Genomic DNA, 12,434 nt, shown 5'->3' on the forward strand with positions numbered 1-12,434 from the left:
TTAGCATGGTTTGGCTGCAAGTGAATGCACGTAAAATTTTCAGTTTCACAGCTGTGAAATACCTGGACAGACTGGTGGCTGAACTGCTAACCCACAGAAAAGAAGATTTTTGTAGACAACTGAGTTTTTTCATTTCTTCTTGGTTGCATTATGATCTCTCTTCCTACACCTGCACTTTCTGCAGGTAGCTGTATTCAAACAAACAAACAAACAAAACCCTGTAAGTCTCTAACAATTCCCTTCACGTGTTGACTCCTTTCTATATAGTTCATTGATCAAGCATCTCTATAGTGAGACCATAGGATGTTGCCGCCTTTTTTTTTTTATATATATATATATTTTTAAATTGTGCTCTGGCATGTATTCTAGCAGAAGAAATATTTCTCTGCTGAACCTGCTTCCCAGCAAAGACAGCTCTGCCAAATGAGTTCACTTGCCATTTTGTTGCAGAACTACTTTTAGTGAATTTGCAGCCAAGCATGCTAAAGACTCGAGATTCAAGGCAATTGAAAAGATGAAAGATCGAGAGGCCTTGTTTAATGAGTTTATCACAGCGGCAAGAAAGAAGGAAAAAGAAGATTCGAAGACCAGAGGTGAGAAGGTAAGGTGACTTTTTTAGTTCCAGCAGTGTGAATGGTGGTGAGGCTGAGTGAGATGAGACAAAGCCAGTGCTTGGTTTCCAGTGAGCCTTCTCTGAGACACGGTCCTTCTCTTTCCATAGAGGTTTTTTACAATGTAAATACTTCATGGAGATCCCTTTGGTCTTTCTGAACTAACTATTTTAAGTTTGCAGGTATACTGACTTTTAGAGTATATAGAATTGAACTTACATTTATTTGTGAAGCTGAATTTACTTAAATAATAACACTTTTTTTTCATTTACCTAAGCAAGTAACTTTATATTCTTAACTGGAATAATGTTGGGATTTTGTTGGTTTTTTTTTTAAAGTTATATTATCCTGAAGCATTAAAAGGAAAAGTATTCTTGTCCTGTTTGGCTGGAAACCCCAGAACTGGCCATTACCTCTCTGTTCTCTCAGTGGAGGCAGTAAGAACTTGAAATTCTCTGTAGGACACTCCGCTTAAATTTCAAACAGCTTCCATATCTTCTCTTTCCATCTAAAAGCTGGCACTTTAGAGACTTTTTAATCTTCCAGTAAATATATCCTATATATAAACTGCTGCTTTTTAAAATTAAAGGTCAGCTATTAAAGATTAATGAATTCCAAATGTCATTTGACCGTATTGTCAATAGCAGGGAGCAGGCTTTCACCACTGGGGAAGCAAGCTACTATGGAGGTGGCATCAAATACTATCATCAAAATATGCAGCCACTTACTTAAATGTCCTTGTGTGTTGTGCGAATGGAGAAAATAACCTCTAAAGCCTAATCATTTTTGACATTATAAAGTCTGCAATATTTATTTTGTAGTATAAAGTTATTGCAAATTTCACCTACTAAGAATACTTACAGAAGAGAAATATGCTGAATAACAGGTTAGATTTGGGGACAGTTTCATTATTCAATAAATCTTGCATATTTTTTTTAATTTAGGTATTCTGGTCTAATTTGATTCTGTACTTGATTTTTCCCAAATGTTGACTTATTGCTGATATTTTCAATAAATGATTGTGCTTTCAGAGGAGAACTGATGTAGTTCAAAACTAGACTTTTACATACTGCATTTCGATTATGAATATGGAATTTTAAAGCATTCTTGCAGCTTAATAGTGCAGTTGAAGACTTTAAAAAAAAGTAAATACTTGTTTTGTTGTTGCATGATTGTTCTAAAGTTGAAAAGTTAAAAGAAGAGAGATTGTGTTTGTTTGCTTTTGAAATAATGTTTTTTCTCCAAAAGCCTTTTGTAACCATTTTATGTATTCTGTTTTATAACAAGTGGATAGACTTTACAGTTATGTGCTGTGCGGCCTGTCAATCAGTTCAGTCTGACAGCTGTCAATCACTGACACGCAAATATTATGGGATTCCCTAGTGAGGAAAGAATTGGTATCTCTGTGTGGTGACTTTAGCCTCCCGCAGTTCCGGTACTTTACATTTTTTTAGTTTTTTTCCTTGTGAAGTGATGAGAGTTGTACCTGCAATGTGTTAACTGCCAAAAAAAAAAGACTTCTAAATACACCTGAAATATTTTCAGTCTTATTTTCCTTTGATTTTGAAAGTGCTTAAAAGATAAAATTTAAGGCATTTAACCTGAAGCTTTCTCAGTCTGTTTTAAAAGTCCAAAATCTTTATTTAAGGAGGATCAACTTTACAGAAATCTTTAACGTAAGGGTTTTAAATTATATAATGTTTTGATTTTGCTTCATTGGGTTATGTCTTATTGGATGGTGATGGAGCAGCCAGCATTTCAAATCGTTGTTTTTGTTCATGTGGCTAATTTCAGTGAGTAAATACAATGCTAATACTTCTCAGATGACAGAGGTGAGGAAGTACGCGTGGGTTTGAGGATATCGGGGAAGGGACTATGAGCTGGTAAGGTTGACCAAGCTGCTCATATGCTGTCCCAGGACGCAGCATTGTTGCATGTCCTCGAGATGAGCCATGCCAGCAGATAAGCCCGACGTCCCACTTTACGTAGACTTACTGAAATGTTCAGCTGCAAACATCCTGCAGCCCACTGTGCTGATGGCTGTCTCATCTGTCGTCTATCCTGTATCGAGATCTCTTAACAGTTTTCTTACGTAATATTCTGCTTAGTCGAGCTAGTTACTGTGTATAGATATACTCAACTCGCAACATCGTAGAGCTATGATCTTAAAAGATTATTCCTTGGTGAGATGTTTTTGACTCAATTATTTGAGAAGTTTTTGCCTTTTTTTTTAAATTGAAACCAAATTGCAGTACTTGCACTATATACACTGCAGATGACATTTAAGAGCATTAAAGGTCTGGAAGTGTCACTCGTTTTCCTCGGGAGGGAATTGGCTGTACCCTCCTGGCTTTCTGCTAAGCCGGTCGCTAGTGAAGCAGGAGGTGGCCCAGCTGGCATCTCTGTACAGCAGTGCAGGAGCTCGGTAGTGAGCAAGCGCACGGCTTCTGAGGGAGCAAAGGGGGTGCTGCTGGCAGCTCCTGCGGAAGCACCTTTCTACAGATCGTGGTAGTGTTCTTAGGTCTGGTTTTGTATTGCAGCTGGTGCCACGGTGCTTCCAGCAGTGTTGCGGGTATGCAGTTTTTATCCTGTGGAATATATATATATATATGCATACGTGATTTGTGTAGAAACTTTGAGACACCCTTACTTTATAGACTTCTGTAGTAACGTCTGGGAATTGTTTGATTTTTAACAAATACTTCTAATGCCATGGCTTAGAAAGCTTCATATTTTTGATACTGCATGCATGTTTTAAGATGTTTTGAAACAACATTCTTAATTTTACAATGAATAAACGGTTTGCTTAGCATTTTATTCAGCTACTTTAAGAAAAAGTGGTAGTGCTGTAGATGTAGAGCAACTTCCCACTGGCACTAACCAGTTGTTTTCTAATCTCTGCTTACTGTCTTAATCTCTCTGTTGAGATAGTAAAGAAAAAAGCCTATAAAGCCTTTTATGTTTAATGTTAATATTGTGAAGAACTAAAATTATCAGTGGGCGAGGCTGCAGAATGTTGGTTCTGGTCTTCATTTTGTTCTTGCATTCTGTAACTAAACACATTTTTAGAGAATCGGGATGTGACAGTTCTCTGGCAAGTCAGAGTTTGTTCGCCTGTCCATCTGCTCGCTTCCCTTATGAACCTCAGTGTTTTGGAGCTAAACTGCTTTTGGTGGTTTTCTTTTTTTAAAGGGATGAGGAGAGGAGATAAGTAGCAAAAAATGAATGGCCAGCCCTTCTCCTAGTTGTTTTTTTGTGGGTTTTTTTTTATAATTAGCGTGCCATAAAGACGGATTTTGTTTTGTGGACCAGCAGGGTTTGGGGTGCTGTGAAGGCAGCATGCTTCGCCTTGCGTGTGGAGTCCCTAGAGTCATTCCCTGGCACTCGGCGAGTGAGGCGAACCAGCCCCTCGCCTCTCTGCTTCGGAGAGATGGAGGCTTAAATGCCAAACCAGACTTCTAAGGAAATAAAAAGGAGAAAATACCTAGGACCTAAAGTGCAGCAGGAACAGGTAGATCATCTACCCCAGAAAAAAGAGATGTAATAAAGGCACAGTAGTCGCTTTTGCAGCTGCTGGTTCTGGGAGTTTGGATGAAAAAGTGTTGCTAGTTGTCTCGAGATAAAAAAAAACTAATGCGAGTGATCCTCTGCCAGCCCTTTGCAATGGCTGTTGTTATGGACAGAGTGCTGACATGCCATTTCCAATTGAAAAAGTAGACTAAAACATTTCCTTAAACTTTTATATATGTGTGCATATCCATCTTAAATGTAATTTACTTAATTACCCTGTGTGGGTAGTTCTTTATTGGTTAGATCCATCTTAAGACATTGCTCTTTATCAGCAGATCCAAGTCTTGACCTCTGTTCATTGTACACTTGGAGGATGAATCCATAAATACTTGATTTGTCTAGAGCCCTGTTTAAAACTACATAGCTTATGTAGTATTAATATGCAAAATGCTATAATGTAGAATCGGTAACTTGTTACTTTGATGTATATAAAAAAAGCTCAAAAAAGAAGCTTAAATTGGACTAAAATAATAAAAACTGTATTGGTGAATCATTCTTTAAAGAATATAGTTCATCTTAGATGCAGCAGATCTTAATGTATCTGCTTTAGCAAAATTGTCCCAAGGGGAAGTGAATTTTAGATGCGGTTACGTCTAAATTCAGGGTTTTAGTGGCTTCTCTAAATTGTAATGGTATGTAATATTAATATGCTTCCCTCTGTTGGAGGTAAGTTGATTCCTTTTTTTCATAAGAGCAAACTGTTGGGTATTAAAGTGTCTTTCTCAAGTATTGTCTTTCTGTTTCTGTCTGTAAAACAGATCAAAATGGACTTCTTTGAACTACTGGCTAATCACCACCTGGACAGTCAGTCTCGCTGGAGCAAAGTGAAGGACAAAGTAGAGACTGACCCCCGTTACAAAGCAGTGGATAGCTCTTCACAGAGGGAAGACCTTTTCAAACAGTACATAGAAAAAATAGCTAAGGTATGCGCGTGACATTCGGGAGTATAACTTTGGGTGTTCTGCTGGTCACATTGCTGTTAATGTGTGAAGTAGCTAACTAGAAGATAGACTAATATGTGCTGTAGTTCCATACTAAAGAGAATTCTATACCATAGTTATCTGTAGAAGTACCCCAGAATGACAGCTTGAAACTTAGAAGTACTATCCCTGGTGGTGGTGCTGCTGCAGATGTTCATGGTACGTGTATGCTCACGTGCATACAGACACACAGCATTTGGGAGAATTTATCCAGCAGAGCAAGAAAGGCAGAGACTCCTGTAAAGCCATTGGTTGTAAAAATGGCTGTAAAACTTCGGAAAATACAGACATCACATTGATTACTTCCTACCAGGATGGGCAGAGTTTCCTTTGCTGTGTTTTTTTGTATCAGCTGAGCTTCCTTCAGGAATATAGATGGTTCATACACAGTTCCTTCGCTGGTTCTTTTCTCTTAATCCAATATTCCTACCTTTCTCTTCCAGGCAATTAATAGTTGAGAATGTAAAACTGGGCTAAAAAATAGTGATACCACTCTCCCCCGTCCCCCCCATTATTCACAGTTTGTCACTGTACACAGACAACATGTTCCTGAGCATAGTTGTTCTGTGATCAGTGTTGTGACCAAACTTCTCTTTCCCCCATGTAAACCGTATAATGCTTCAACATAGCTATTGAAGCAAAATTTTGTAATCCATAGATCTCAAATCACGTTGAAGTATTTTATTCCAACATGCCTTTAGTTTGACAACCCTTTAATTTACTTACCTGTCTAATGAAAATATGAAAGGTGTTGTATTCTTTTTATTGAGAGAAGTTTGTTCTTACATTTCAGAATTTAGATTCTGAAAAAGAAAAGGAGCTGGAAAGACAAGCTCGCATTGAGGCAAGTTTGCGTGAACGAGAAAGGGAAGTCCAGAAAGCTCGTTCGGAGCAAACCAAGGAAATTGATAGAGAACGTGAGCAGCACAAACGGGAAGAAGCTATACAAAACTTCAAAGCGCTTCTGTCTGACATGGTGAGATATGGACAGGCTTTCTCAGCTTGTCAGTGCATTCTTTTTCTAACTGTTGCACTATGGAAAAGCTTTTTGGCATTTGTAGTTAAGTTTATATAGAAATAGAATCCTGTTGTCTTCTCCCCATTGGCCTCCACTCACTGTTGGGAGTTTTGCCTTGGTTGGAAGAGGTGCTTTGCATTTAGGGTTCATGTTCTGGCATCTTGCCCAGGGAGTTAGTGGATAGCATTGTTCCTGCTGTGTTTCTCTGGAGTCTCATGGGTGATGGCAGATTTTCAGTCATGCTACTGTAAACTTCTGTAAGTCTGTTGGAAAATTAGATATTGTTGAGCATTAGGAATAGTCCCTTTATTTTTGCGTTGTCTCTTCTTCATGCTCCAAACACAGCGCCTTTGTCTTACCATTTCTCTGCTATGTTGTATGTTTACTTGTTCTGCTGGTCAGGCTAATCTGTGAGAGAGCAGTTCCTGTATGGTGAATGCCCTCTTCAGAGGACAGGATTAGTAAAACGAGTTTTCACCAGTATGTGTACTATGTCCTTGCTCCATGGTGTAAGATATGAAATCCAAACACATTACTAGTGCTCGGTTCCACATTTCAGCACTGAAATCTTTATAAGGGGGCAGGATATAAATGGCTCATCACTCTGGTCTGGTGGTATAGCTAGTAACATAAAGCAACAGCTCCTAGCTCCGGGCTAGAAGCAAGGCACTGCAAAGCTCCTAGTGTCTCTTTGGAAATAATTATCTCTGAGGCTGCCTTTCCAGACCACTTACAGTTAATATAGTATGTTATGCACAGAGGAGGGTGCTGGATTTTTCTTTTTGAGAGAATACTCAGCCAGGTCAGTGGGGTATCTCCATCTGCATTTGAAATGATGCAAAGTAATTCCTTCTGCCACTGCCTGTTTAGTATTTATGGGGAAGCTACTACAGTCTCTTACTTAAAAGCTGGTTGGTTTGGGTTTTTTTAATCTTTAATTTGAACCTTAACTTAAACCAAGAGAAATAAAAAAACTAAGTAGTATATAAGAAGTATCAGTGAACTGTAGAAAAAATAGTTTCAAAAAATAATCATCTTTTGTCTCAGGTGCGTTCTTCAGATGTGTCATGGTCTGATACCAGAAGGACTCTACGCAAAGATCATCGATGGGAATCTGGCTCCTTGCTAGAAAGAGAGGAGAAAGAGAAGCTCTTTAATGAACACATTGAAGCACTTACCAAAAAGAAGAGGGAACACTTTAGGCAACTTCTGGATGAAACTTCAGCGGTAAGAGCTGTACATATTCAAACTTCAAGTCTTTGCCAGCCCATTGTGATTTATCTTTTTCTGATTTTCTGTCACACAATCTGATTTGTTTGTTTTTATTTCCAGGGCCGCTTTGCTTCATCACTATCTTTTCTTCTTCCTAACAAAATTTGTGCATTATGTTTCCTTACCTGTTTATCTTGAGTAATATTTTGGTTTAACATACAGTTCATTTACATTTAAATTTCTAATCAGTGATCTTTTTATCTCCTGCAGGATGTTACATTTCTTCAACACTGAGTTATTTGATACTCTTTACTATATGGCATCTTGCTCTTTCAGATATCCAGTGTATTTGTCTCAATGAATATCAGTATATAATCTTATCAAGTTGATCTGTTTTGATGTTCTACTTTATCTTGTGCTACTGAATCTGAACTTTTATTCTGTGTAATGCTATGGAAATCTATCACCTATTCTGTGTATTGTGGGGTTTTAGTGAGTCTTACTCTTTTTTAGTTATGTACCAACTTCAGTCAGCTTTCTCTTAACCTGAAACTTTTTACCTCATTTTTTAATGCATTAGTCAAAAGTGCTTAGAACATTAGGCAGATTTTTAGTGTGATAGAATAAAATGAGAGACATGTAATTCTGAAGCAAGTTTTCTGTAGGTAACTTTTAACAACACATTCATATACATAAATATGTACTAAAAAAGACTTTGGGATGTAAATGATGTTTGTGAGGACTTTGATCTGAAAATGCCATCTCAAAATGCTAAAGAAAAGCAAATATATGAAATCAACTAGTTAAAAATATGAATGTAGTAGTATAAATAATCAAACCCCACCACTTAAAAATACAGCAACAGCTTTGTCGGTGGACTTGGGAGATATTTAAAAGCTTCAGATGTAGCAATATTTACATTCCGTATTCTTAGAATCTAATTTTATTTTAATTTAACTATTTTTGCTTCTTTTGAAAGATAACTTTAACATCAACATGGAAAGAAGTGAAAAAAATCATTAAAGAAGATCCAAGGTGCATTAAATTTTCTTCGAGTGACAGGGTAAGTGGTTTGCATCACTGTTGCTAACTTTCAGTATAGTGCAGGATACAGAGGAAGTAAGTTAATGGCTGCTGAAGTGGTTTCTGCTTTATGTGAACAGAACTATTATTGTTTAAATACTATTTTTTAAAATCAGAAATGTAAAAGATAAGGAAAAAAGCAATCATTACATGTTAATTATATATGTTCAGTATGTTAAGTCGCGTGAAGTACTTAATCTGCATTCAGTGTTTTAAGCTTATCTTTTTTCTTTCAGAAAAAACAAAGGGAGTTTGAGGAATACATTAGAGACAAATACATTACTGCCAAAGCTGACTTCCGAACATTATTGAAAGAGACCAAATTTATAACGTACAGGTGTGTACCATAATGTCAACAAAGGACTAATCTTTTTATTGTGCTTTTCCATATAAATGGCAACAAGCTGATGTCTGTTTTTTTTCCTAGCATAAGCTGATGTCTAAGTTACACTTTTACAACCTTACATAACCTGTCAAAAAAAAAAAAAGCCTGCAGCAGCTAGAGACCTCTTTTTACTTTATTTTGACATTGCTGCTGCTGCTGACTAACAAGTAAGGAAAATCAGACCAACACAGGTGTGAGGTTCTCTTTGGCTTCGGAACAGTATTCTGTGAATAGTACTCTGAGCTGTCAGGCCATTTTGTGGTGAGGGCCATCTTTCGTGTTTAGTCTGTATTAGCCTGGGTGGTTTAGACTCAGGAGGGATCAATACTGAAGTGAGGACTCTGTTTCAGGACTTTGGAGTAGACAGCAAAGAAATACTGGCTTCATTGAAATTTTATTAAAAAAAACATAAATAATTTGCCAGGTTTCTGTGGGACGATTTCATTGAAAGGGTGTGCCTTACGGGTGGGTAGATTTACAAAGTAGTTGACTTTTTCACTCAGTTTCAGGGGATAGTAAGGCTGATAGAGAATCTTGGGTATGGACCAAAACAAGTTTCCTATCAGAAACACGAGTTCACTTAAAAAGAAGAAATGAAATTAAGTTCTTTGGATCCTAATGAACTGCATGGTTCCTTTGCGGTCAGCGCTGTAGTGTATTGGAGTTCTGGTTTCAGGTGGTGCTGCTGGCAGTGAGCTGAATGACAGTGCTCTAAGCTGGTGCTGTTAATCAGTCAAGCTGTACTGTAGCTGAGACTTCCACATCCAAATTCTAATTGTTTGCCTCATTTAGATGCCGAATTTAAAATTCTGTGTTTTTTTTTTTTTGTCCCCTCTAGGTTTTAGCATTTGTATAGTTCAGGTAGTGCTGTACAAGGCTGTTGCAGCCAGGCACGAGTCTTCCATGGTGCTTAATTAATGTAGCACAAACGTAGGCAACAAGCCTGTATTTCCTGTGCATAGAGTAGTTGATGTGCCTAGTCCTGACCTAAAGCAGCGTCTTTCTAGCTAAGAAGATACCCAGGCCTCTGCCCCTTTCCCCGCTTTGCCTTTCATTGACTCTACCTGCGCTTTCTTACGGTGAGGGCAGCTTCTCTGAGCTCGTAGCAGCCACCGCCGGGAGCAGGGTGGGTTCCCGGGGCATTCTCAGGTGGTAATTCTTACGCTTGCTTTCAGATCCAAAAAGTTGATCCAGGAGTCAGATCAGCATCTGAAAGATGTAGAGAAGATATTACAAAACGACAAGCGATATCTGGTACTTGACTGTGTACCAGAAGAGAGACGCAAACTCATTGTGTCCTATGTAGATGACCTGGACCGTCGAGGCCCGCCTCCACCACCCACAGCTTCAGAGCCTACAAGACGAACCACAAAATAGTTACAAAATACTCTTAAGCCAAGGGTATCTGTTAAATCAAAAAGCTTGCATGAGCCATCTGTCAGGTTTATACATATACATTACCGTGAATATATTGCAAAACCATCTGAGGAACAGAGGAAGAAGCAGCATCTGTGAACATAAAGGTCTCAGGGTGGGCAGGGGGGAAACCAACAACAAAAAACCCACGTTAAAGGTATTTATGAGTTTCTTTGGGGCATGACTGACAAAAATCCGAACATGTGGGCTGTGTTTGGTAACTTCAGATCTCGGAGCAATGCAGTATCTGTATATGAGGTGTGGATGTCTGATATTTGGAGGCATTCTTCTCAGCAGTGTCATACATGTGAGTCTTAAGGATGACCGCGCTCGTGGTTTGAACTTGTACTACGTGTGTGCCACCAGCTTCCTAATGGTTACCCACGGTCCCTGGCCGAGGAGGTGAAATGCTGTCTGGTAGCTTAAATTATTGATTACTGAAGACCGCGTTCTGGAAACACAAGTCCCACTTCCCTGCCTGCTTTCACCCTTGCAAATGGAACTAAATCCATTAAAGCCAGAGTCAGAACTGAGAGAGGAGAATTAGGACTAAGAGACCAAATTAAATTTGTTCACAGGTCTGCTTTGTTCCTTACCCTATCCATGAATTAGAAGCAAAATCAGGTTGCTCTGCCCAAGTGAAGATTTGTCTAATAATTTTTACTCGAAGTTGGAAACACTTGGTAAATAACCGTGGTTACCGGAGCAGAACAGGACGGTTGTATAAACACATTTTTATTTACAATAAAGTGATCTTTACATACTTCTGGATTAGACTGTGGATTTCCCCTCTGGGCAATTCTTGTAAACAATACTCCTGTTTTGAATGTTAAACTTGTGTTTCTAAAGTTTAATTTTGAAATGTTGGGATTGTTCAGTTTATGTATTTGAACTACAATAAACCAACCCTTTTTATATATGGATTGTACAGGCCTAATATCAGTTTTTGTTGGATTTTGTTGGACTTGTGAATTTACAAGTAAAGCAAACAACTGAAGTCATATCGCCTAAATTCTTGGCTGTGTTTGGCAAAACAGTACCTGAGGCACTGCGCAACATCGGATTAAACTCCAGCAGCAGCGTTCAGGTCAGGGTATGTGCAATGGGGTGCCAAGCAAAATTATTTTCTAGTTTAGTTCTTTAGTCTTTTGCTTAAATATGAGATGATAGGGATGGTGGTGTCGAAGTATTTCCTTCTGTTTCTTCTGTATTTGACATGGATCTCTTCCTCTGAGTTGAGGGGTGAGGAAGGATTGATTCTTCCATGAGAAACTGATTCCCCCCCCCCAGCAATTCCTGTGTTGGTGGCCAGCCATTGGGACTTGCAGTCTGAGCACCAAGGCGGAAGGTTGTTCACAGAGATGTAGACAGCTTGGGAGGGATTTGTACTGCTGACATCTGAAACGTGGTGCTTGTAGTAAGAACGTACTCCCTAAACTCGGGGCAAGCATCGCTCCTCTCTCTCAGTGCCTGCCCGCTCCAGTCAGCGTGGCGGCACCCAAGCCATCGGAAACCAGCGCGGGGCGATGCCTTTGCTGGGAGTGGAAGTGGAGTAAGGAGGATTGTAGCTTGCGTAAGGCCAAAAACGTTAGACCCTGTGGGAAGTGTGGTTCCCACCTGGAAGGTACAGAAATTAAACTCTGACTGTGTGCCTGCTGGGGGAGCAGGGGGAGGCTGTGGAGTGGTCTGCAAGGGCCGTGGGGAGCCCTGGCTGCCCGGGCTGCGCAGGCGGGGTGGGGACGGCAGAGCTGCCCACAGTTCCGCAGTCATTGTTGGACCTGGAGAAATCCTGCGGCTGCTGCCGATAAATTTGTGTTAGCAAGTCAGACCCTCAGCAGTTTTCTTAATTTTGAACAAATTCTTGATGTATTTGCAGGTCAGATGTCTCAAGCGTTCTGGATTGCCTGCTTCAGGCAGGCAGATTTCATGTTTATTTGTTCACATCTGAAAACAGGAGTGAGGGACATGAGGAACTGGCGCAGGAACACGGTACAAGGTGAGCAGGAATGGTTTTGCCAAGGACAAAACACCAGAAAGTGTTTGCTGCAATAACATCAATTCAGAAAAAAAGCGTTGGTTCTGCATTGGGCTGCCCCGAGCCGGACCCGACCTTTGCAGGTGCCTGGCAGCAGGAGGGCGGGCGGGGGGGCGGCCTTTGC

General features: G+C 39.6%; 1 protein-coding gene across 4 annotated transcripts in view; it reads left to right on the forward strand.

Annotated features, from left to right (window-relative positions):
• Positions 1–11,210, forward strand: part of TCERG1 (transcription elongation regulator 1) — a 34,002-nt gene extending 22,792 nt beyond the window's left edge. For all 4 annotated transcript variants that reach the window (XM_009285962.1, XM_009285963.1, XM_009285964.1 and 1 more), the window contains 7 exons: positions 451–601; positions 4,940–5,104; positions 5,955–6,137; positions 7,227–7,406; positions 8,371–8,454; positions 8,711–8,811; positions 10,035–11,210. In XM_009285962.1, the coding sequence (XP_009284237.1) occupies positions 451–601; positions 4,940–5,104; positions 5,955–6,137; positions 7,227–7,406; positions 8,371–8,454; positions 8,711–8,811; positions 10,035–10,236 (1,066 nt within the window). In that variant the 3' untranslated portion in view covers positions 10,237–11,210. The remainder of the gene's footprint in view (positions 1–450; positions 602–4,939; positions 5,105–5,954; positions 6,138–7,226; positions 7,407–8,370; positions 8,455–8,710; positions 8,812–10,034) is intronic.
• The last annotated feature ends 1,224 nt before the right edge of the window (positions 11,211–12,434 follow it).

Source organism: Aptenodytes forsteri, unplaced genomic scaffold, assembly GCF_000699145.1.
Source record: "Aptenodytes forsteri isolate BGI_AS27 unplaced genomic scaffold, ASM69914v1 Scaffold54, whole genome shotgun sequence".
Lineage (NCBI taxonomy): Eukaryota > Metazoa > Chordata > Aves > Sphenisciformes > Spheniscidae > Aptenodytes > Aptenodytes forsteri.